Source organism: Hyperolius riggenbachi, chromosome 3 (genome assembly GCF_040937935.1).
Source record: "Hyperolius riggenbachi isolate aHypRig1 chromosome 3, aHypRig1.pri, whole genome shotgun sequence".
Classification (NCBI taxonomy): Eukaryota; Metazoa; Chordata; class Amphibia; order Anura; family Hyperoliidae; genus Hyperolius; species Hyperolius riggenbachi.
Window position 1 is genome coordinate 61520093 of NC_090648.1, and position 26491 is coordinate 61546583.

Below are 26491 nucleotides of genomic sequence, written 5' to 3' on the forward strand. Positions count from 1 at the left end.
ACATGACATCCACTGGAGGATGTTGGTTTCCTGTAACAGCTTGCATGTATATGCATAGCCTGGGTGCGGCTAATCAAGTAAAATAGAAAATTGCGCAAAAGGTGGATCAGCGCATCACCAGGCCGCCTTCGAATGGCCTCGAATCAGAGGTGCGCTGAGCCCCCCCCCCCCCCCCCCGAAACTGCAGTTTCTGGGGGGGCTCAGCGCACCTCTGATTCGAGGCCATTCGGAGGCGGCCTGGTGATGCGCTGATCCACCTTTTGCGAAACAATACATGTTGTCTGGCTGTCCTGCTGATCGTCTGCCTCTAATGCTTGGTACACAATGCAATTTCCCGTCAGACTGACGGTTGAATCAATTATTTCCAACAGGTCCAATCTGATTTCCAATCATTTTTCTGATGATTATCCTAACACTTCTATAAAAAAAATCAATGAGAAAAATGATCGGAAATCAGATCGAACCTGTTGGAAATAATCGATTAGACCATCAATCTGGCAGGAAATTGCATTGTGTGTATTAGGCATAATACTCTAAGCCATAGACGCTAAACAAACATGCAGGTAAGATGTTTCTGACAAAGATCAGACTGGATTAGCTACATAATTGTTTCAAGTGTGTGATTCAGACACTACTGCAGCCAGAGAAATCAGCAGGACAGGCAGGCAACTGGTATTAAAAAGAATATAAATATGGCAGTCTCCATATCCCTCTCGCTTCAGATTTTCTTTAAATGTAGTGGTCCTCTCCAATACTCCCTTAAAGATACTCTAATTCCCATGGCAATCAACCCTCACACCTGATTTTAGGCTCACAAATGAAGGCCAATAACATGGGTCTCCCTGCTTCCTCAGAGGCCAATAACACAGGTCTCCCTGCTTCATCAGCTGCCAATAACACAGGTCTCCCTGCTTCCTCAGAGTCCAATAACATGGGTCTCCCTGCTTCATCAGCAGCCAATAACATGGGTCTCCTCGCCCAATCAGCAGCCAATAACATGGGTCTCCCTGCTTCCTCAGAGTCCAATAACACGGGTCTCCCTGCTTCATCAGAGGCCAATAACATGGGTCTCCCTACTTCATCAGCAGCCAATAACATGGGTCTCCTCGCCCAATCAGCAGCCAATAACACAGGTCTCCCTGCTTCCTCAGAGTCCAATAACATGGGTCTCCTCGCCTAATCAGCAGCCAATAACACAGGTCTCCCTGCTTCCTCAGAGTCCAATAACATGGGTCTCCCTGCTTCATCAGAGGCCAATAACACGGGTCTCCCTGCTTCATCAGCAGCCAATAACATGGGTCTCCCTGCTTCATCAGAGGCCAATAACACAGGCCTCCCTGATTCATCAGAGGCCAATAACACAGGTCTACCTACTTCCTCAGAGGCCAGTAACATGGGTCTCCTCGCCTAATCAGCAGCCAATAACACAGGTCTCCCTGCTTCATCAGAGGCCAATAACACAGGTCTCTCTGCTTCCTCAGAGGCCAATAACATGGGTCTCCCTGCTTTATCAGCAGCCAATAACACAGGTCTCCCTGCTTCCTCAGAGGCCAATAACACAGGTCTCCCTGCTTCCTCAGAGGCCAATAACATGGGTCTCCCTGCTTCATCAGCAGCCAATAACACAGGTCTCCCTGATTCATCAGAGGCCAATAACACAGGCCTCCCTGCTTCCTCAGAGGCCAATAACATGGGTCTTCTCGCCTAATCAGCAGCCAATAACACAGGCCTCCCTGATTTATCAGCAGCCAATAACACAGGTCTCCCTGCTTCCTCAGAGGCCAATAACATGGGTCTCCCTGCTTCATCAGAGGCCAATAACACGGGTCTCCCTGCTTCATCAGCAGCCAATAACACAGGTCTCCCTGATTCATCAGAGGCCAATAACACAGGTCTCCTTGATTCATCAGAGGCCAATAAGACGAGTCTCCCTGCTTCATCAAAGGCCAATAACACAGGTCTCCCAGCGTCATCAGAGGCCAATAACACAGGTCTCCCTGCTTCCTCAGAGGCCAATAACACAGGTCTCCCTGCTTCCTCAGAGGCCAATAACACAGGTCTCCCTGCTTCATCAGAGGCCAATAACGCAGCTCTCCCCACTTCTTCAGCAGGCCAATAACGCAAGTCTCCCCACTTTCCCACTTACTGTATGGGCCTCTAACAATGCAGGGAGACTTGTAAAACGCTGTCAGGCCAACCTCTCATCACCCCCAGTGAATGTAATTGTTGGGTTTCCTGAATCTATGCAGCTTTTGAACCAGTGCCCGGCCCTATCTTTCTAGTAATATTGTGAATGTTTGGCTTTTAGCTGTTCACGACTCAAGACTAAACGATCCTCTAAGTGTATGGTTGTCAGGAATATTGAGTGCCGGCCAATTGGATCTTCTTTGCCTTAATGTCTTGTATGTATGGAAACATCAATTACTCTATACCTGCCTTATGTCAAACATGTGGCCAAACTTCGTCAGCAGCATTGAGAAGCCTCACTCAGCAGACATCAGTCTGCAGTGTCTGTGGGCACATCTTAACGATGGGACATTTGACGATGCCTACCAGCTGCAGATACAACTACCTTTACAGGCTTAATAAATGGAATGACTAACGTGGAGAACAAAATGGCCACCAGCCTTATGCAACATGGAAAAGAAGGTGGTATTCAAAATGGCTGCATTCAGAATTCAAAATGGCTGCATTCACAGAACAGAACAAAAAGAAAACCAGCCTATAAATATGTCTCCCTCCACTATGACTGCATATCTATGTTAAAATGAACTTTTTGGAGGGAAGATGACATTGCATATCTGCTGAGCAACAAATACAGAAATCCGTTTCCTAGATTTCTCGCCGTCTTTTCCCAGCAGCGGCCGGCCCTCTTCCCGGGGGAAACCGCATTCTCTTCTGACGCAGGTCGCGGTATGTGCTCATTATGAGGCGGCTAGGAGATTTAAAAAAATGATTTAAATTATATTCATGCAATTATATTGTGCTGACATCTGTTCTGCAGCACTTTATAGTATATGCAAGTCACTAAAATGAAAGTAAATCTGAGATGTGACTACAGGTTATATTTATACTTACCTGGGGCTTCCTCCAGCTCCATGAGGTGTCTGGAGAGCCAAACACTAGAGGTCTCTAGTGGTCACGTAAGGTATATATATCACGGTGCCTCTAGTGTCTGGTCTCTAGTGGTCACATAAGGTACATGCCACGATGTTCAGCCTCTAGTGGTCACATAAGGTACATGCTACAGTGCCTCTAGTGTCTGGTCATTAGTGGTCACATAAGGTACATGCCACGGTGCCTCTAGTGTCTGGTCTCTAGTGGTCACATAAGGTATATACCACGGTGCCTCTAGTGTCTGATCTCTAGTGGTCACATAAGGTACATGCCACAGTGCCTCTAGTGTCTGGTCTCTAGTGGTCACATAAGGTATATACCACGGTGCCTCTAGTGTCTGGTCTCTAGTGGTCACATAAGGTACATGCCACGGTGCCTCTACTGTCTCGAGTGGTCACATAAGGTACATGCCACGGTGCCTCTAGTGTCTGGTCTCTAGTGGTCACATAAGGTACATGCCACGGTGCCTCTAGTGTCTGGTCTCTAGTGGTCACATAAGGTACATGCCACAATGCCTCTAGTGTCTGGTCTCTAGTGGTCACGTAAGGTACATGCCACGGTGCCTCTAGTGTCTGGTCTCTAGTGGTCACATAAGGTACATGCCACGATGCCTCTAGTGTCTGGTCTCTAGTGGTCACATAAGGTATATACCACAGTGCCTCTAGTGTCTGGTCTCTAGTGGTCACATAAGGTACATGCCACGGTGCCTCTACTGTCTGGTCTCTAGTGGTCACGTAAGGTACATGCCACGATGTTCAGTCTCTAGTGGTCACATAAGGTACATGCCACAGTGCCTCTAGTGTTTGGTCTCTAGTGGTCACATAAGGTACATGCTACAATGCCTCTAGTGTCTGGTCTCTAGTGGTCACATAAGGTATATACCACGGTGCCTCTAGTGTCTGGTCTCTAGTGGTCACGTAAGGTACATGCCACAATGCCTCTAGTGTCTGGTCTCTAGTGGTCACGTAAGGTACATGCCACGATGTTCAGTCTCTAGTGGTCACATAAGGTACATGCCACAGTGCCTCTAGTGTTTGGTCTCTAGTGGTCACATAAGGTACATGCCACAGTGCCTCTAGTGTCTGGTCTCTAGTGGTCACATAAGGTACATGCCACGGTGCCTCTAGTGTTTGGTCTCTAGTGGTCACATAAGGTACATGCCACGGTGCCTCTAGTGTCTGGTCTCTAGTGGTCACATAAGGTACATGCCACGGTGCCTTTAGTGTCTGGTCTCTAGTGGTCACATAAGGTATATACCACGGTGCCTCTAGTGTCTGGTCTCTAGTGGTCACATAAGGTACATGCCACGGTGCCTCTAGTGTCTGGTCTCTAGTAGTCACATAAGGTACATGCCACGGTGCCTCTAGTGTCTGGTCTCTAGTGGTCACATAAGGTATATACCACGGTGCCTCTAGTGTCTGGTCTCTAGTGGTCACATAAGGTATATACCACGGTGCCTCTAGTGTCTGGTCTCTAGTGGTCACGTAAGGTACATGCCACGGTGCCTCTAGTGTCTGGTCTCTAGTGGTCACGTAAGGTATATACCACGGTGCCTCTAGTGTCTGGTCTCTAGTGGTCACATAGGGTACATGCCATGGTGCCTCTAGTGTCTGGTCTCTAGTGGTCACATAAGGTATATGCCACGGTGCCTCTAGTGTCTGGTCTCTAGTGGTCACATAAGGTACATGCCACGGTGCCTCTAGTGTCTGGTCTCTAGTGGTCACATGAGGTACATGCCACGGTGCCTCTAGTGTCTGGTCTCTAGTGGTCACATAAGGTATATACCACGGTGCCTCTAGTGTCTGGTCTATAGTGGTCACATAAGGTACATGCCACGGTGCCTCTAGTGTCTGGTCTCTAGTGGTCACATAAGGTACATGTCACAATGCCTCTAGTGTCTGGTCTCTAGTGGTCACATAAGGTATATACCACGGTGCCTCTAGTGTCTGGTCTCTAGTGGTCACATAAGGTACATGCCACGATGCCTCTAGTGTCTGGTCTCTAGTGGTCACATAAGGTACATGCCACAATGCCTCTAGTGTCTGGTCTCTAGTGGTCACATAAGGTACATGCCACAGTGCCTCTAGTGTCTGGTCTCTAGTGGTCACGTAAGGTATATGCCACAATGCCTCTAGTGTCTGGTCTCTAGTGGTCACATAAGGTACATGCCACAGTGCCTCTAGTGTCTGGTCTCTAGTGGTCACGTAAGGTATATGCCACAATGCCTCTAGTGTCTGGTCTCTAGTGGTCACATAAGGTACATGCCACAGTGCCTCTAGTGTCTGGTCTCTAGTGGTCACGTAAGGTATATGCCACAATGCATCTAGTGTCTGGTCTCTAGTGGTCACATAAGGTACATGCCACGATGCCTCTAGTGTCTGGTCTCTAGTGGTCACATAAGGTACATGCCACAGTGCCTCTAGTGTCTGGTCTCTAGTGGTCACGTAAGGTATATGCCACAATGCATCTAGTGTCTGGTCTCTAGTGGTCACATAAGGTACATGCCACGATGCCTCTAGTGTCTGGTCTCTAGTGGTCACATAAGGTACATGCCACGGTGCCTCTAGTGTCTGGTCTCTAGTGGTCACATAAGGTACATGCCACGGTGCCTCTAGTGTCTGGTCTCTAGTGGTCACATAAGGTATATACCACGGTGCCTCTAGTGTCTGGTCTCTAGTGGTCACATAAGGTACATGCCACGGTGCCTCTAGTGTCTGATCTCTAGTGGTCACATAAGGTACATGCCACGGTGCCTCTAGTGTCTGGTCTCTAGTGGTCACATAAGGTACATGCCATGGTGCCTCTAGTGTCTGGTCTCTAGTGGTCACATAAGGTATATGCCACGGTGCCTCTAGTGTCTGGTCTCTAGTGGTCACATAAGGTACATGCCACGGTGCCTCTAGTGTCTGGTCTCTAGTGGTCACATAAGGTACATGCCACGGTGCCTCTAGTGTCTGGTCTCTAGTGGTCACATAAGGTATATACCACGGTGCCTCTAGTGTCTGGTCTCTAGTGGTCACATAAGGTACATGCCACAGTGCCTCTAGTGTCTGGTCTCTAGTGGTCACGTAAGGTATATGCCACAATGCATCTAGTGTCTGGTCTCTAGTGGTCACATAAGGTACATGCCACGATGCCTCTAGTGTCTGGTCTCTAGTGGTCACATAAGGTACATGCCACAGTGCCTCTAGTGTCTGGTCTCTAGTGGTCACGTAAGGTATATGCCACAATGCATCTAGTGTCTGGTCTCTTGTGGTCACATAAGGTACATGCCACGATGCCTCTAGTGTCTGGTCTCTAGTGGTCACATAAGGTACATGCCACGGTGCCTCTAGTGTCTGGTCTCTAGTGGTCACATAAGGTACATGCCACGGTGCCTCTAGTGTCTGGTCTCTAGTGGTCACATAAGGTATATACCACGGTGCCTCTAGTGTCTGGTCTCTAGTGGTCACATAAGGTACATGCCACAGTGCCTCTAGTGTCTGGTCTCTAGTGGTCACATAAGGTATATGCCACAATGCCTCTAGTGTCTGGTCTCTAGTGGTCACATAAGGTATATACCACGGTGCCTCTAGTGTCTGGTCTCTAGTGGTCACGTAAGGTACATGCCACGATGTTCAGTCTCTAGTGGTCACATAAGGTACATGCCACAGTGCCTCTAGTGTCTGGTCTCTAGTGGTCACATAAGGTATATACCACGGTGCCTCTAGTGTCTGGTCTCTAGTGGTCACATAAGGTACATGCCACGATGTTCAGTCTCTAGTGGTCACATAAGGTGCATGCCATGGTGCCTCTAGTGTTTGGCCTCTAGTGGTCACGCAAGTGCCCTGGGAGAGATGACTCACAGAGGAGAGCCTGGTGGTGGAGAGAAGACACTGCGTGGGTCAGGGGGGAGGGGATGGGGGGGGGGGTGAAGGGACAACACACATAGATGTGGAGATCTGGGGGGCCCGGCAGGCAGTGTGCAGCTCCCCAGATTTTCAATAGATTTCATGCTAAAACCTACTGAAAATCTTTGCCTAGTGTGTGAAAGAATTCGATTCCTCTCAGATCAGATTGGGGTGTTTATTGTGTTTATTACACATATTTATAGTATCAGAAGCTCAAAGACCCTAGCTGTCCGCAGGACGGGTAGCTAAGTCGCTGTCTGTGTGACAGAAATCTAGGAATACACTATACATCCTATACCTGACACTAAGTACAATCAGTATTTCCCTGACTGAGACTAGAACTGGAAATAGCGAGCATTTAGACCACACTGCACCACGTGAAATCAGCCATATTTCCATAAAGAGATAATCACATATCAACAGCACTGCTGCCGCTAGCTCTGTATTGCTTAAAGAGAATCTGAAGCGAAATTCCATTTCTTAAAAAAATTATATTTATAGGTAGCGCTACAAACATATGTTGGATGGGCTCATTACTGCCACATCACCTTCTCCGCTTTCAGGGCTTTGAAATTTCAGTAGTTTCCTGTATAAAATGGCCGCGACCCCTTTGAATACCCTCGGGTCGCAGTTCCAGTCGGAACAGAAAGATGGGCATGTTGCGCACTCCAGTGCACCACCCTGCTCCAAGTAGAGAAATGTGCAAAGAGCAGGGTGGGCTGGTTGCACGCATGAGGGGCGGCATATTAATTACAAGGGGGCGGAGATAGGTGGCAATTGTCCGTTGAAGAGGCAGAGCTACGGTAAACAACTCTGCCTCTTCCTAGTAGCAAATTCTGCGACTTAATGGTCGTGGAAAGTAAATAGGAGATTTATGGGGACAAGAAAGCTTGTTCTGCTGTGGATATGCAGCGGATCACTTTAGAAGGTATTGCTTCAGAAGGTTGCAGTCTAAAAAAAGGGGGAAAAAGTATTCCCTTCAGACTCTCTTTAAAGGGCACCAGAGGCAGATATGTACCCTAGCTGAGAAAATGAAAAAGCTGTTATACATACCTGGGGCTTCCTCCAGCCCCATACGCACGGATCAATCCCACACCGCCGTCCACTGCTGCCCGCAACTACGAGAACGGGCTCTCGTCGCTGACGTAATAGGAGCCAGCTACGCAGGAGAAGTGCGCCCTCTACGTATCTCTCCACACACTGCTGCAGAGATACGCAAAGAGCGCACCTCTGCTACGCTAGTCTGGCTCCGACTGACGGAACAGCGCGGAGCCGGTTCTCGTAGCTGCGGGCAGAGGAGGATGGCAGCGTGGGATCAATCAGCATGTATGGGGCTGGAGGAAGCCCCAGGTATGTATAAAATCTTTATTTTTTTCAGCTCTGGTTCCCTTTAATGCAGTAAGTTATGAGATCCCCAATCATGTAATGCTGCTCCCCACAGCCTCCGTGCACTCCAGGGCAATTGATGCATGAAGAATGGACATGTCCTTTAAGGTGGTACACCCATGCAACCATTCTGCTCAACTTTCCTCTAAACTTGGTCTGTTGGCCAATAGTTGGGCATGTGTGAGCATATGACAAGACGTTCATCAGATAACAAACAGTTTGCCCGATCCAACCGGTGGATCAACTTGCCCAACTATCATGCAGGTTGGCCGCGTGTGTATAAGTAGTTTGAATGACTTGTTTTTGTATGAGAACATGTTGGTGCGTGCGCAGTATTTAGATGACTTGGTTGTTTAGCGCATGTGTACAGACTTTCGTGTAAACAAGTGTTGTCATGCTGTGTGGTTGGCCATGCATTAAGTTGCACGTGTATACGATCCTTTCCATATATAATGGGACTCGCAGGAACCGCAGAAGTGGTAAGCTATACATGGCCACAGTTAGACCCTGTACACACCAAAAACCGCTAGCAGATGCGCAAAACGCTAGCGGTTTTTGAAACGCTTTTTCTTATTTTTATGTAGCGTTTCACCTAGCGTTTTGCAGTTTTGCGTAGCGGTTTTGGTGTAGTAGATTTCATATATTGTTACAGTAAAGCTGTTACTGAACAGCTTCTGTAACAAAAACGCCTGGCAAACCGCTCTGAAAAACGCCAGTTTTCTTGCGTTTTTCCTATACTTTACATTGGAGGCAGAAATGCCTCCGCAATCCAAAAAATGCCTCAGCCCGGGAGTATGCGTTTCAGCAAAACGCCTCCCGCTCTGGTGTGAACCACCCCATTGAAATACATTACCCTAGCGTATCCAAACAAACACAGAACATTTATATCACGCTTTTCTCCTGGCGGACTCAAAGCGCCAGAGCTGCAGCCACTAGGACGCGCTCTATAGGCAGTAGCAGTGTTAGGGAGACTTGCCCAAAGTCTCCTACTGAATAGGTGCTGGCTTACTGATCAGGAAGAACTGAGATTCGAATCCAGGTCTCCTGTGTCAGAGGCAGAGCCCTTAACCAGTACACTATCCAGCCACTCTATACACTATACAGCAAGCGGCTGTAAAAATGTGAGAAAAAGCGCTCGGTGTGCACCAGCTCTTTGAGGGGGAAAGGTACTTAAAGGACATCTGAGGCAAATGAAATAATCTATCTTCTTCCAGCACTTAGCGGTCCCGGGTCCCTCGCCACAGCTCCAGTCTTCTCCTTGGCCCTGCTGACAGGCTCTGAAGTACTGCCAGCCCCTGTATACTGTGTCCCATGTTACCGGAAGCGTACCGCAGTGCGCTCCGGATTCCTTGAGTGCGGGCGTGCACGGTGCGGGCGCATTCCCACATATACCTATAAGACACCGACCCGCCGGGGGTGCAGAAGACCCTGACTCACCGGGGGTTGGTGATACTGCAGAGTCTGCCAGCGGGAGCGGAGAGAGAAGACCGAAGCTGGGCTGAGGGACAGAGTGGGAAGAAAGCACAGGTAAGTAAAGACAGTTTATTTAATTTGCCTCGAGTCGTATGTCCTTTAAAAGGAACAGGAATATGGAAGCTGCCATCTTCATTCTTTTAGTAGACAATTCCAGTAACCTGACATGTGTGCTGATGGATGCTCTGCCTCTAATACTGAGTCACCGACCTAGAACCAGCATGAGGATTAGATGCTGTCAGTCTGGTCTGACTCCACTGGCTGCATGTTTGTCGCAGGCGCAAACAACTAAGAACGAAAGCTCAGCATGACAACCAGGCAACTGGCATCGTTTATGAGAGAATGATGATGACAGCCTCCGTATTCCTGTTTCTTAAAAGTTTCAGTGATTTGCTGGCTACCATTTCCCCACCTAGGAGGAGCTCATTAGCCTGTTTATCATTAGCCTCCTGATCAGTGGTGTTATGTGGTGCATAATAAAAAACAGGGTTTAAGAGGGAAGCTCACTTGAGATTGGACAGCTCCAGGATCAGGCCCTGCACGGTGGATGAGGCATCTTCTGCTGGTCTTTCTTGTGGTCTGTTCAGGGAAGATACAGAAACATCTCAAGGATTGTTTGCTCTAATCACCCTAAATGCAGGTTTTGTTTTTTTGTACTGTAAATAACTTCATCTAAGCCACAAGGATGTAGATATACTGTACGTCTTTTAGCTGAATCACAGTTGTGCACGGTTGGGCATTGCCCCTGTGCACACCTCCGGCACTATCTGCTGCAGCACTAATTGGTGAAAGGGAATACATGTTCCCTGAGCCAATAAGAAAGATTTTTTTTATATTAAAAATGCTTTTATTTTCTCAGTTCATAGTGAAAAATACACACTGTAGCATTTTTTCAGAATCAATTCTCCTCACCATAAATTATGACAGGAACATCATCTAAGTTTTGTGATAAACGGTAGAAATAGCCAAACAATATCAAAAGTAGTGTTTTTTTATTTTTAAACTGAAATTGGTAAAACTAAGATTTTTTTTTTCAACTTTTCCCCTCTTTTTCCCATTAAAATGCATAGAGAAAAAAAAATGTTCGAGGTGAAAAAAAATGTCATACAATGAAAGCCTTGTTTGTCCTGAAAAAAAAAATATATATTTCATTTAGGTGTCATAAGTAGGGATAAAGTTATTGCTGATTAAAATGTAAAAACTTCTCGGGTCACTAAGGGGAAACAAGGTCTGGATGCGAAGTGGTTCAACATTTTATACAGCTGTGTGTTATTATTAAAGGGCAACTCCAGCCCAACCATTTTTTCTTTCACTTTGTACACTATAGGGTCAGATTGTTTCTCAGGGGGTTACAGCTGTCTGTGTCACTGCTGAAGAGATACCGCTGTCAGTGACTCTTCACGGAGACAGGAAGTTAGGTTACGTCTCGCACACCGATGGCACAGCCTTATCGCTATGTTTTCGTGGACCCACTTTAGGTATGAAAATGAAGAACATTTATATAACAGATTTCTACAGTACTGACAACAGATTACCTTTTTGTGTACAGTGTTAGTCAAAATCGATTAAAATTGGGTCGACTGAATATTTAAAGGAATCGATTCCCATCCGTTTCGATCCGAGTGATCAAATCAGCAGGTAAAATCGATATGAGTATGTGGGCACATTTACTCTGTGAGAGGAACGACTGCTCGGCGTACAGAGAGTGTTTGTGTAGTCAGGACGTGTCGGGCTCACTCAGACAGACATCTGCTGCCTAAACCTCTCTGCACCTTTAAAGTGTACCTGAGATGGAATGAAAGGGTATATTTATACTTACCTAGGGCTTCCTCCAGCCCCATTAAGTGTGTGGGCTCCCTCACCGTCCACTCCCATCACGCCGTTGTCTTCTAATTCCCCCCGGGTATCTGGCCAGTCATGCACTCCTGTACTACTCCGCAGACGCAGAACCCTCCTGGCTGCGGGAGTGTGACGAGGGGTCACATGCACAGAAGAGCGCAGATCGATTACCGGGGAGGATTAGAAAACATAGGAGGGACCGGAGAGGACATTGAGGGGGGCCAACACAACTCATGGAGTTGGAGGAAGCCCCAGGTAAGTATGAATACACCGAGGAAACTCATTTCATGTTTCCTTTAACAATGTGATGAAAAAGGTTTCCTTACTGAGCTAAGGAGACACTAATATATTTAGTGAAATGTTGTCAATGCCCTAATGGCTGGATTGTTCCAATATTTCACTGCTGGATCACCAGGACAAAGTTACTGTCATTTCAGACCTGTTCATTATGGTGCCAGGCAGATTTGGCACAAAATCATTTGTTTTATTATCGGTGACTAGAGCTGCTGAAGTAGTTAGGGCTTTTTTACACTATGAAACAAGATCACAATCGGGTTTCAAACTACTGTATTTTTGGGACTGTTAGACTCACTTTTTCTCCCCCCAAAAGTGGGGAAAAAAGTCACTGCATCTTATAGTCCAAATGCAGGAAGTTCCTGACTTGTTAACACCTGCCAATATGAACCTCCAACCCACCACAGTGTCGGGGACTCCCTCTACTGTGCCCATGCAGAGGAGGACAAGGGGACACAAAGGGGCATAGAGGAGGACACAAGGGGAGGAGAGGCGGACACTTGGGGGACACAGGAGGACACCAGAGGGACAGAGATGGACACATGGGGGACAGAGGAGGACACAGGGAGACACAAAGGAGCATAGGGGGCATGAGGTACAAAGGGGGCATAATCCACAAGATGTCCCTTCACCATGGATGCACCAGGTTTAGTATATATATATTTTTTCCCCTGGTTTTTGTCTTCTAACCCTAGGTGCGTCTTATAGTCTGAAAAATACGGTAATTTCCACGAATGCAATTGCGATTGAGCTACTGGACTCACTATAGGACCTCAATCGCATCCAAAATGCGGCAGGATGATGATTGCGCTGGGGATAAAATATCAGCGCAATCGCAGTAATGGAAAAGGCCGCTGTCATCCCCATTAGTTTTAATGTACCCCGTGTTTTGTGATCCGTTAGCAATTGGAATCAGATCGCAAAAAGCAGGGTAGTGGAAAAGGGGCCCTAACTGGCTTATTTTCAGGTGAATATTTTAGGGTTTTGCTCATCGAGTGGCTGGTTAGTGTACTAGTTAAAGCGGACCTGAAGACTAAAAAAAAACAGTTTTACTTACCTGGGGCTTCTGCCAGCCCCCTGCAGCTGCTCTGTGCCCGCGGCGTTAGCAAACGATCCTCAGTTCCCCCACCACGGCTGTTTCTTTACCACCGACTTGTCGACCACTGCGCCTGCACGGCCCTGGCCGCGCGCATCCTCGCTCCCGCTGGCAGCGTCCTGCGCAGGCGCCTGTACGGGAACATCTCTGCTGTGTCTGCTCAAGATGCTCCAGGCGACAGGAGTGCGAACGAGGACGCACATGGCCAGGGCTGCGCAGGCGGAGTGGATAGCGACTGCAGAAAGTTAAAGTGAACGTGAGCCAAGGCAGGTGACCGGAGGATTGTATGGTAATGGTGTGGGCATTGAGCAGCTGCAGGGGGCTGGCAGAAGCCCCAGATAAGTTTTTTTTTATACTAGAGATTTCCTTTAAAGGGACTCTGTAACAAAAATGTCATTGTGTTTTCTACCATCCTAAAGGTTCCTAAACCTATTATAATGTGCTCTGGCTTACTGCAGCACTTTCTACTATCATACTATCGCCATCTCTGTAATAAATCAGCTTATCTTTCCCCTGTCAGACTTGTCATCCTGTGTCTGGAAGGCTGCCAACTCTTCAGTGTGATCTGCTATGCATTCCCCCTCTATGCACACTCCCCTGTGTGTGTGTGTGTGTTATTTACATTAGCCAGCTTTTCTCTGCTCTCTTATCTTTTACAAGCTGGATAAATCCTCTGTTCACATACTGATGAGTCACATACTGCAGAATTACAGGCAATTGGGCAGAGCTGTCTGCAAGAAGAAACAAACAATCAGCTTGTAACTCTTCAGTGAGCTGCAGGGGGAAAGAAACACACACATGATCTCTTGAGATTCAAAAGGAAGGCTGTATACAGCCTGATTGTGTACGGATGTATTTTCTATGTGTGGACATACTGTACATCAACCTACTTCCTGTTTTGGTGGCCATTTTGTTTGTTTACAAACAAACTTTTTAAAACTGTTTTTGACTACTTTTAATGCGGCGGGGAGCAGCGAAATTGTGACAGAGGGGAATAGGAGATGTCCCCTAACACACTGGTATGTTTACTTTTGTGTGATTTTAACAATACAGATTCTCTTTAAGAGCAGCGTTTTTGACATGAGAGACCAGAGTACAGAGCCAGTACCTAACCAGTAAGGAGTTTTTAGGCAAGACACCCTAACGGGGACCTATTGAGCACACCCCTAGTGGTGGCAGCTTTCAAGAGCTTTGAGTCTGGCAGGAGAAATGCTTTATACAAATGTTAGTACTTCAGGCTGGTTTCACAGTAGGACGTTGCGCTTTAGGGGACGTTATGGTCCCATAACGTGCCCCTAACGCAACGCCTGGTGCTCTCTGATGTGGACGTCAGAGTGAGCCGCGTTGTGCAGCTCACTCTGGCGTCCGTGATGCCGTGATGCGTACTCTTGGACGCATGCGGCATCACGTGGTCCCGCCCGGCCAATCGCCGTACAGAGCGGCCGCTCCAGGAAGTAAACACTGCACGTCACTGAGTACAGTGAATATTAATTAGCCATGTGCCTGGCCGCTCTCCGCTTCTCCCCAACATTACTGAGCATGCGCAAGCAGTCTAACGCGGCTCTGCCGCTTATAAAGTACAGAATGCAGTACGTTGTCTTATGGCGCAGCGTTACTAAGTAACGCAACGTGGGCACTGTGAGCAGCCCATTTATTTTTCATTGCTGTGCGGTGGGCTGCGTTACAGGCTGCTCTAACGTGCGTTTGTGACGTCTCACTGTAAAACCAGCCTCATTCATGGTTTAATTTGTTCTTTCATTTTTATTTTTCGATTACGGTTATATCATAGAGAGGAAATAGTATTTTTATGCTAGGTGAGGGGCATAAGGGTGTATGCAGTAAACTGCTTTAAAGAGACTCTGAAGTCTCATTAAATTCAAGTTTTTATATTAAAAATGTCCTTAACATGATTGCCCTAACTAAAATGCTGCATCCCCGCGGCTGAAATATAACTAAATCCCCCCCTAACTCCCTGGGGCACACTGCAGGGAACGCTGTGAGAGGCAAAGCTTTCAGCTGCAGCCCTGTCTCTCCATGCGTCCATCAGTGAGTATCTCCACCTCCGCCCGCCCCTCTCAGTCTTCCATCACTAAGAGGGGCAGGGGAGAGGAGGAGATACGTGCTGATAGACGCATGGAGAGGCAGGGCTGCAGCTGAAAGCTCTGCCTCCCATGGAAGCGCACAGGGCACCAAAATCCACGACCAAAAAAGTTGTGGATTTTGCGTGGGGGAGTTAGGGGGGATTTAGTTAGATTTCAGCCGCTGGGATGCAGCGTTTTAGTTAGGGCAATTATGTTTTTAATATAAAAACTTGATTTTAATGAGATGCTTTCCATCATCGATCATTCGATTGATTTTGAGAAGAAAGTGATGGAAACGCCGATCAGGCAGCCACGTTGCGGCACCGATCTTTGCAAGATTCAATCATTATGACCGATTCTTTGTAACATCAATGCTGTAATATATGGATACCTTTAGAAACTAAAGAAGCGAACAAGTCAGCATGACTGCCAGTCTACATACAGGCGACAGCCTCTCTATTCACTTCGGGTACCCTTCAGAGCCCAGCAGCTAGCCTAGGACAGATCTAAATACCACCTCTGACAGCTCTGTAAACAGTTCCCAATTGCAGAGTGTCCTCGTTTATATGGCCTCAACAGCATGGCCACCTGGACTCACCGCCTAGAAGCATCTGCTGGTTTACTAGTTGTTGGGAAACGTGGCTGCTGGCCGATGCTCTGTGGTTCCACCTGTCTGGCTGGTGTGGAGGTCGCTTGATGGATGGCTGTGTCACTCATGCTCTATAAGAAGTACACAGTACTATCAGGGTAATGCATGAAGTGCAGGTTAACCAATCAAAAATCAACTTTATTGTATAGTTATAAACTGGTCTCCTAGGGGAGGTTATGGTTTGGAATCATAAAGGGGTTTTACCTTTAGGGGATCAGTTAAGGTTAGAAATCAACAAGGGGGAAGCTATATAAACAGCATCATACATCTGATCCACACGGCAGTCCTATCTCTGCCACTTCAGCAGCCATGCCTCTCCCCACTGCAGCCATACCACTCCCACTCTACAGCCATATTCCACCACTCTACAGCCATGCCTTTCCCCACTGCAGCCACACCATTCCACTCTACAGCCATGCCCCTGCCCACTGAAGCCACACCATTCCACTCCACAGCCATGCCCTCCCCACTGCAGCCATACCACTCCACTCTACAGCCATGCCCCTGCCCACTGCTGCCATACCCCTCAACACAACAGCCCTCAACACTACAGCCATGCCTCTCCCCGCCGCAGTCATATACCTCCACTCTACATACAACCATGCCTCTCCCCACTGCAACCATACCATTCCACTCTACTGCCATGCCCCTTCCCACTGCAGCCACACCATTCTACTCCACAGCCATGCCCCTGCCCCCTGCAGCCATACCCCTCAACACTACAGCCCTCAACACTACAGCCATGCCTCTCCCCACCGCAGTAATATCACTCCACTCTACAGCCATGCCCCTCCCCACTGCAGCCACACCACTCCACAGCCATGCCTCTCCCCACTGCAGCCACACCACTCCACTCTACAGCCATGCCCCTCCCCACTGCAGCCATGCCCCTCCACTCTACAGCCATGCCCCTCCCCACTGCAGCCACACCACTCCACTCTACAGCCATGCCTCTCCCCACTGCAGCCACACCACTCCACTCTACAGCCATGCCTCTCCCCACTGCAGCCATGCCCCCCACTCTACAGCCATGCCCCTCCCCACTGCAGCCACACCACTCCACTCTACAGCCATGCCCCTCCCCACTGCAGCCACACCACTTCACTCTGCAGCCATGCCCCTCCCCACTGCAGCCACACCACTCCACTCTACAGCCATGCCCCTCCCCACTGCAGCCACACCATTCCACTCTACAGCCGTGCCCCTCCCCACTGCAGCCACACCACTCCACACTACAGCCATGCCCCTTCCCACTGCAGCCACACCACTCCACACTACAGCCATGCCCCTCCCCACTGCAGCCACACCACTCCACACTACAGCCATGCGTCTCCCCACTACAGCCATGCGTCTCCCCACTGCAGCCATACCACTCCACACTACAGCCATGCGTCTCCCCACTGCAGCCACACCACTCCACACTACAGCCATGCGTCTCCCCACTGCAGCCACACCACTCCACACTACAGCCATGCGTCTCCCCACTGCAGCCACACCACTCCACACTACAGCCATGCGTCTCCCCACTGCAGCCACACCACTCCACACTACAGCCATGCGTCTCCCCACTGCAGCCACACCACTCCACACTACAGCCATGCGTCTCCCCACTGCAGCCACATCACTCCACACTACAGCCATGCGTCTCCCCACTGCAGCCACACCACTCCACACTACAGCCATGCGTCTCCCCACTGCAGCCACACCACTCCACACTACAGCCATGCGTCTCCCCACTGCAGCCACACCACTCCACACTACAGCCATGCGTCTCCCCACTGCAGCCACACCACTCCACACTACAGCCATGCGTCTCCCCACTGCAGCCACATCACTCCACACTACAGCCATGTGTCTCCCCACTGCAGCCATATACAGTACCTCTCAACATTACAGCCATGCCTCTCCCCACTGCAGCCATACCACTCAACACTGCAGCCACACCTCTCCAGAAACAGGAGTAGAAAGAACAGGGCCGGATTTACATCACAGGAGCCTATAGGTACAGATGTCCTAGCACCTGTTTGCCCTCTGTGAACCTACAAACCGCAATGTAAGTGTTCTGGCTGCCCCAGCTGACACTTTCTTCCCTTGCCCATTATAGCTAACTACAGGTGCCCCTTAATATTAGGTAACCAGAGGTACCCTCAAGTATTAAGTAGCTAGAGGTGCCCCTGACTGAAGGGAGATCTCATCAGTGGAATGCAAAGAGCTGGGTGAGTAACCTCCTTAAGACTCTGCAAAGGGAAGGAGAGGGAAGGAGAGAGAGGGAGGCACTAGAGGAGGGGAGTGAGTAGCCCTTCCACCATCAGGCACCTGTAGGCACAGCATCTTCTGCTATTGGCAGGTTTTGGTGCGCTGTATCAATTGTTATGTATAGCCTACAGTGCCTTATGGTAGATATGGCCCTATGAAAGTATATCAGGTAAGCAGCAAATTATTTTTGTCGTATGGTTAAGACATTTAACCTCCTCTCCCTAGATGTACAGTGTGGGAATCACAAAAGTTGCTGAGAATCGCAACACTGTATATACTTATTGCAAAGTCTGCCCGGTGTTCAGAAATAGGTCATACCTTCTCGTGCTGATGTAAGCTTTCCTCCAGGGCCCCCAGCAATTGGCTGTCATCAAGCTCAGACCCCCGAGCAGCTTCTCCAGAAGCTTCAGTCTCGTCTCCATGTGGTAAGATGCCAGGTTCCCTCGCTGGGCTACAAGGGTTATCTCCTGTACCAGCCAGGCTTGGCGAGGTCTCTGGTGGAGTTTTCTGATCTTTGTCCAGATGACATCCTTGTAGCTGTGGCTCTTCATGTGTTAGGTGGGACACAGTGGAGGAATCCTGGAGATCCTGGTTGGCTGGATGTAACTGACAAATACTCTCTGGTGTGCTGGTTCTCTCATCAGTTTGATGGAATGCAGCTATTATCGGAAGGCTTTTCTCTACAGCGGGGGCTGCATGGAATTCTGGGAGATCACAGGTTTGTTCCTTGTCCTGGAAGGAGAGCAAATTCATTAAAGAACACATTATTATGATCATTAGGGCAGTCTGATAATGGGGGATTAAAGTGGACCTGAACTCAAAACTTCCTCTGTGCTCTAAAAGATAAGCAATAGCATAATAACCTGCTGCTATAAATCCTGCAATAAATCTGCAGCGTGTCTTCTTCCTGCTGTCATGGAAGCAGACATCGAGTTAACATCATCTGTTTAAAAATTAGCTGCTGTGACGAGGCAGCCATCTGTCACAGCTGAGAGATAAAATTACAGCTGTGATTAGTCACAGAGGAGAGGGAATTAGATAAGCTAAAATCTCTAAATACATACACGGTGCATTCCTCTAAGTTTTCCTTCTGTCCTGTGAAATATTTCAGGTCCACTTTACAAAACAACCAACCACAGAGCTTTTCTCCTGGCGCCAGAGCTGCAGCCGCTGGGACGCGCTCTATAGGCAGTAGCAGTGTTAGGGAGACTGGCCCAAGGTCTCCTGCTGAATAGGTGCTGGTTTACTGAACAGGCAGAGCCGAGATTCGAACCCAGGTCTCCTGTGTCAGAGGCAGAGCCCTTAACACTATCCAGCCACTTTAAGGGATGATTGAACTGCCATTGCCAAATTCCAATCCCTGGTGATCAGCAAATCACAATTGCAGCTTCCCCCTATGGGAGAATTCTTTTTTCTTTTTAGCAAACTCTCAGGGCCCGTTTCCACTGTTGCGACGCGATTTCGCCGGCATTCCGACGCTTGTAAAAACGCATGCGGATACGTTTCCGCATGCGTTTTTACCCGCGATTTCGCGTGCGATTTCGCATGGCAGGGTGCCATGCGAAATTAACCATGACACTACCAGGGCAAAATAACATTGAAAAAGGTGCAAAATCGCACGCGAAATCGCGGGTAAAAACGCATGTAACAAACGCATGCGTTTTTACTATTAAATACATTAGCGGCGATTCGCACGGATTCCCGACGCAGGCGAATTCTGTGGGCCCGCCGCCAAATCGCTCCCGCACGCCGCACATGTGGAAACAGCCCCGGCCACTTCAGTGTAACAAGCGAATCCGCATCTCGTCGCCGCATGCGGATTCGCTATGGTGGAAACGAGCCCTTAGCAGTGATAAATCAGTTAATACCAACTATAGACTTGGCTTCATCAGAGTATTCCTTATAATGGGAAAGTATTTCCATCATGCTTTGTTTATGGCAAAATAAACAAAAAAAAAAGTTTATATCCAAAACCATCTTATCTGTGGCCTGATAGTCAGGATCCATGGCTTAAAGGGAATGTGAAGTGAAAATAAACTTATGCTATAATGATTAATAATCACTTCTATAGATACTTTGAATAGTGGTAATCATTAACAAACTCCTCCCCATCCCCTTTTTGCACCTCTGACACTGTAGTTGCCATTGGCAGGTTTTGGTGCGCTGTATCAATTGTTATGTATAGAGTGCTTGGGGGGCCCCATTGTAAAACTTGCATCGGGGCCCACAGCTCCTTAGCTACGCCACTGTATGTCTCATATTGTTTACAGCAGGGCTGTGGAGTTGGTACAAAAAATCATCCAACTCCAACTCCTCAGTTTATGAAACCTTCAACTGCAGGTACCCAAAATTGTTCCAACTTCAACTCCTCGACTCCTAATCCACAGTCCTTGCAGGGCCATGGAGTGGGCACAAAAATCATCCGACTCCTCAGTTTATGAAACCATTGACTCCGACTCCTCAACTCCACAGCCCTGGTTTCCAGTACAGGAAGAGTTAGGAGACTTCAGTTGTTATCTATGCAAAAGAGCTTCTCTGAGCTCTCCGACCCAACTTGGGCCGGCTACATTGCTGTTTTCTAAAGCACTTATCTCAAACTGTCTCTCAGGCCCAGTGCACACCGAGCGGTTTTTGATGCGATCCGCCACCCGCATCCGCCTCTCAAACCACTCGGTTAATGTATCTCAATGAGATGGTGCACACCGGCGGTTTGAGGATTGTAGCAAACCGCAAACGTGCCTCCTGCTGCACATTTGCGGTTTGCAGAAGTGTTTCTGCCTCAATGTAAAGTATAGGAAAAACGCAAACCGCTCTGAAAAACGCTACTTCACAGCGGTTTGCCAGGCGTTTTTGTTACAGAAGCTGTTCAGTAACAGCTTTACTGTAACTATGTGTAATCTGCTACACAAAAACGCAGCCAAAACCGCTAGGTGTGTTTAGAAATCCACTCTAAACATGCCTAGAATCGCTCTGAAATCAGATCCCAAAACTGCTAGCGTTTTGCAGATCTGATAGTGGTTTTAGTGTGCACTGGGCCGCACTGTTTCTTATTTGTTTCAAGTTTTACTGTAGGAATGTTCAAATGGTCATTAGCTCTGCTGTGTTTCATCGTTTAAAATGCAGAGTGTAGTTTGCAAACTGAATGATGCAATGTTATGAAAAAAAAAAAAGCTATATAACTGAAAATAAAAATTTGAGACTCTTTTCTTTGCTACTAATGTTCTATCTGTTATCCGTACTACACACATACAATTCATTATATCGTATGTCATTATTCGCTTCTGTGTTGTTATTAACTTAATCTGTTTATCATTGGCGTGTTATGTTCACAACATTAAATGAAGACCCCAGATAGCTTGTGGCGCCCCAGAACCACTAGGGGAAAAACCCTCGTACTAAAAAAACAATACTAAATATATGAAGGCAAAAATATATTTAGCAACATTACATGGAAGTGTTGCAAGGTCTTTTTTTATGGCAAGCCTGTGTAGGAGGAAAGGATGATAGGAGATGTGGAGATGGTGAGGAGGGGGGGGACACTACAGCTCTGTAAACATCTCTAGATAGAGGTGTGACCCTGACTAGTGCTGGCTGTAAATCTACACAGCTTCCTGTCAGTCCTGTGGGATGGCTCTGTGATCTCTGCTGTTTATGAGCTCAGATCTCCATAAATCTTCTTATAGTGACTCTTCAGCTTCACCCTACTTAAGTGAGTTTATTGTGCGTAAAACAAACACCTCTTTAGATGTAAATAAAATAAAATAATGTTGCGCCAAGAACCTCTGAGCTGCTAATCTGTCAAGGGATCCCTAATTCCTTTGTAGCGAGATAACAATTGATAAAGTGACAGACTGCGCTAAAGATCATATACTTTAATTAAAATAGGATCAATTGATCAAAAAATGTATGTGCATGCATACACAACACCAAAAACAAAAAACATAAATGTCCATAAAAACAAAATAAAAATCAATTCAAGTAAACCCGTATGGGTCTAATGTGCAAAGTTACAGACTGAGTGTCACTGGATATTGAAGCTTCTTACAGTGACTCTGAGGAGGAATTTCTAATGGCACAGGCATATGATAATGCTCAATATTGCACTGATGGTGGATACGAAGAAGTGAAGCCTCAATTTGAAGTTTGGCTTGCTATTAGAGACAAGTACTGGCATGTACATACAGGTCTTTCAGTGAGTCTTTCAGTGAGTAAAATATTGGATACAATATGCGGTGCTTGTATGTCTCACCCTTCCGGGTCCGTATATCGTAATGGAGTGCTGTTGCGGAAGCCGCTCAATCTCAACAGCCCCGGCCGGCGGCCGCAGAACTATACGGAAAGCACCATCTTCAGCTAAGAGCCTTGACCCACGCCACCTCCGCCGGAACGGGAGCCGGGCTAATCCAGCCCGACATAAGCATCTGTCTAGACTCTCTCAATCAGCCGCCGGCCGGGGCTGTTGAGATTGAGCGGCTTCCGCAACAGCACTCCATTACGATATACGGACCCGGAAGGGTGAGACATACAAGCACCGCATATTGTATCCAATATTTTACTCACTGAAAGACTCACTGAAAGACCTGTATGTACATGCCAGTACTTGTCTCTAATAGCAAGCCAAACTTCAAATTGAGGCTTCACTTCTTCGTATCCACCATCAGTGCAATATTGAGCATTATCATATGCCTGTGCCATTAGAAATTCCTCCTCAGAGTCACTGTAAGAAGCTTCAATATCCAGTGACACTCAGTCTGTAACTTTGCACATTAGACCCATACGGGTTTACTTGAATTGATTTTTATTTTGTTTTTATGGACATTTATGTTTTTTGTTTTTTGTTTTTGGTGTTGTGTATGCATGCACATACATTTTTTGATCAATTGATCCTATTTTAATTAAAGTATATGATCTTTAGCGCAGTCTGTCACTTTATCAATTGTTACCTCTTTAGATGTGCCTGCTGCCTGGGCAGCTAAGGGTTCTGGGTAATGACCTGCTGATACGCTTATGCCTGGTGCACACAATCGAAATCGATCAATCAGAAAAACAATCGGAAATCAGATTGGACCTGTCAAAAGTAATTGATTCAAATGTCAATCTGATGGAAAATTGCATCATGTGTGGGCAGAAGGCTAGTTTTACACTAGTAGCGGTACGATGGTCCTGCGGCAGGAGAGCCTTGGGCAAAACAATCGCACAACACCATGTCCCCATCCATATTACCCTGCGGGAGAGTGATCCTCTGCAGCCAAAGATATTGAATACTATTAGCAGATGGAGTAGGTATACTCTTATGCTGGGCATACACCTATCCAATTATGCGCCGGATCGAGCCGCTGGCTCGATGCTGGCGCATCACCACTTGTGCGCGCGGATCGATACCCGCCGGCGCTCTTTATCACCTGCTCGATTCCCCGCTATTGTCTGCCGGCGGGGATCAAGCGGGGAATCTATCCGGCAGGTCATCGGACCTGCCAGATATTATCAATCGAGCCATCAGCGGCTCGATTGATAAGGACTGGAAATGCCGTGTATGCCCGGCATTATACTACATGGAGGTTGTACAATTGGTCAGTGATTGGCCAATCATAATTAAAAGTGTGTACCAGGCTTAATGCCTGGTACAGGATCACACTACACATAAAATCAGACTCTTTCCCGTAATGGAGACATGTGAATAAATGGACAAGGCAACAAACTGTTGTATATAGTATCCATTAAGTTCAGACATGTCTGGCTTTCAATAGCAGAAAGGAAAGATCCATTTTTAATTATTTTTTTAAGACACAATTAAAGCACACCTGTAATCATAAAAAAGAAAGAAAGAAAAGAAACTTACTATTTCATACAGCCTTATCAATCCCTGCCATGTACTGATGAGGACCAAAAGTCCGAAACAGGCTGTCTACATGTGGGTTTGATATGGCTGTGTAAAACTTAAAGCTATAAGCTTGCTATACACCAGCGGTTCTGGATGCTTGCTTGGCTTAACAAGGGCGAAAAGGGATAATTTGCATATTTAGTGGTAGTGCATTGTGGGTAACCACAAATGTTAATTTATAACTGTATTATTGCAAATTTCCTTCTGTTTTAAGAAGGCAATTACACCAAGCTTTACTGCTGAAGACTGATCCTCTTCATCTTTACGCCTGTGCTCCGCTTCGTGTGCGAGTGTGGCCACACTGCGCAGGCACCAGTGGGTTTGCGTCTGCACAGCAGTATGGAGCCGCTTGTGCACAGAGAAAAAAAAAGTGCAGGAGTGGCTTGGTGCTACCGCGCAGGAGCGGTACAGCCACAGTCTTACTCCGAGGGGAGCGCAGCCATGAGCAATATTTGACATTAATGTCAAATATTGTTTAGAAAGAAATCATATCCCATCTTGACCACTGTAAGGCTCAATCCACACTAGGTGCGGTCCAGGCTCTGGTTTTCAAAAACCGGAACGTAAACAGATCAAAATAGGATCCGTGTTGCCCTTTCGCAGCACGTTTCCAGTCCGTTAACCTTTTTAAAAACTTGTCCGTGTCCATAGCTGTGGGTGGGGGCCGCCACACTGGAGGGTGTAGCAGCCAGGAAGGGGGCACCGGCACAGAAGGGGGAGGGGTCGGACCCCTCCCCCCTCCCTCATCTAGGTCCCCCCTTCTGTGCTCCCCCTCCAGCTAGCTTTGTTAAAATCAAGCCAGCAGCAAGCGGCGAACTCACTCACTCACTTCCTTGCGCTCCACCACTTGCCGCGTGACTTCCTGCAATGCCGCCCTCTGTACTTCAGTGGACGGATCCATTTTGAGAAGTCTGTGAAGACGGCTGCATATTTTTAACATTGGTATCCGTGTCTCCGGTTTTGGTCTAGGCCCAAAAACGGAGCCACGGATATGTTTTTAAAACAAGCGTGAACCAACCCTTTCACCCTACTCTGTGGTCTAGCAGTCTGGCACCTCTCCAGTCCCTACTGAACTCTGCTGCTCGTCTCATCCACCTCTCCTCCCGCTCCTCTGAGGCAGCCCCTCTGTGCCAATCCCTCCATTGGCTGCCAATTATCCAAAGGATCCAGTTTAAGCTCCCCACGCTTGCATACAAAGCTCTACACAAGCTATCACCTCCATACATTTCCTCAATAATGTCTAGATACCTCCTCGCCCGGATCCTCCGTTCCTCACAGGAGACCCTTTTGTCCTCTAGCTTGCTCACCTCCTCTCACTCTCACATCCAGGACTTCTCACAAGCGTCCCCTCTCCTCTGGAACTCTCTTCCACAGCCTGTCCGTCATGCTCCAAGCCTGGAAACCTTCAGGCCTCTTTCATACTAGCGCATTGCGTTGGCCTTTTTTGCTGCAGGCCAACACTACACCAGTTAAAGTCTATGGGGCTTTTCATACCTCGCGCGGTGTAATGGACTCCACTGGAAGTGCCAGATTGACCTCAAAAGCAACAGTATTTTTTCAATGCACTTCCATGCAATTTGAATTCCATCCACAGGAAGTGAGCAATAGCCTCACTACCTTCTTGGCCTGTAGCCAGAATGGAGATTATCGCGCACTGCCGCAGTAATCTCCATAGGCTTTTTTGGGTGTTGTGATCAGCCGATTGCACTGCAATACAACCGCAGGTCAGCAGTGTGAAAACGGCCTCAAACGTACTCTAAAAACACACCTTTTCAGACAAGCCTATGAGTTGTTATAGCTTTGGAGGTTCACTGCTTCATCCACTCACCCTGTGTCTACTTCCGTATTGTTTCCACTCCACTACCCTCTAGAGCAGGGGTCAGGAACTTTTGGCTGAGAGAGCCATAAACGCCACATATTTTAAAATGTATTTCCGTGAGAGCCATACAATATGTTTCAAACTGGGACAGCGCGCATGCGCAGCAGAGGACTCACGTTCCTGTTGCCATGCTGATGTGCATACGGTTCATCCGCCGAACAGCGGAAGTGTCAGACACAGCTTCAGCTTCTCTTGGGTTTCAGCAACATCAGCAATTTCCCCGAGAGCCAGATAGGAGAAATACCGACTAACAGCTTGTACAATTAGCTAACTGACCTGGGGATTGATTCACTTTTTAGGATGAGATCCCCGCTCTTTGGCCCAATAGGCTGCCAGTCAAGTGACAGACAGCCTAGTGAGCCAATCAAAGTGTGGGGATCTTGTCACTGGACCTGACAGGGCCCAGAGTGGGACAATTGGAGCAGCTGTTTGTTTTGGGGGAGCACAAGTAAGTAGTGCATGCTACAGCAGTAGCGTGCCTACTCTAGAAAATTTTACTTGTGCTGCTTGAGCGGTGTAGCTTAGTGAATCAATCCCTACTGATTTGTCTGTGGGCCAGATGCAGCCATCAAAAGAGCCACATCTGGCTCATGAGCCATAGGTTCCCTGCCCCTGCTCTGGAACATCCAGAGGCTTCCCTAACTGAAGTA

At 47.7% G+C, this 26491-nt stretch overlaps 1 protein-coding gene across 1 annotated transcript in view; it reads right to left on the reverse strand.

The window, feature by feature from the left end:
* Positions 1 to 259: 259 nt before the first annotated feature.
* The window catches only part of BRME1 (break repair meiotic recombinase recruitment factor 1), a 41340-nt gene continuing 15108 nt past the window's right edge, over positions 260 to 26491 (reverse strand). The window contains exons 5-8 of the mRNA XM_068274178.1: positions 18400 to 18813; positions 15775 to 15896; positions 10374 to 10445; positions 260 to 2935 (exon numbers count right to left, since the gene is read on the reverse strand). Coding sequence (XP_068130279.1) covers positions 2833 to 2935; positions 10374 to 10445; positions 15775 to 15896; positions 18400 to 18813 — 711 coding nt within the window. The 3' untranslated portion in view covers positions 260 to 2832. The remainder of the gene's footprint in view (positions 2936 to 10373; positions 10446 to 15774; positions 15897 to 18399; positions 18814 to 26491) is intronic.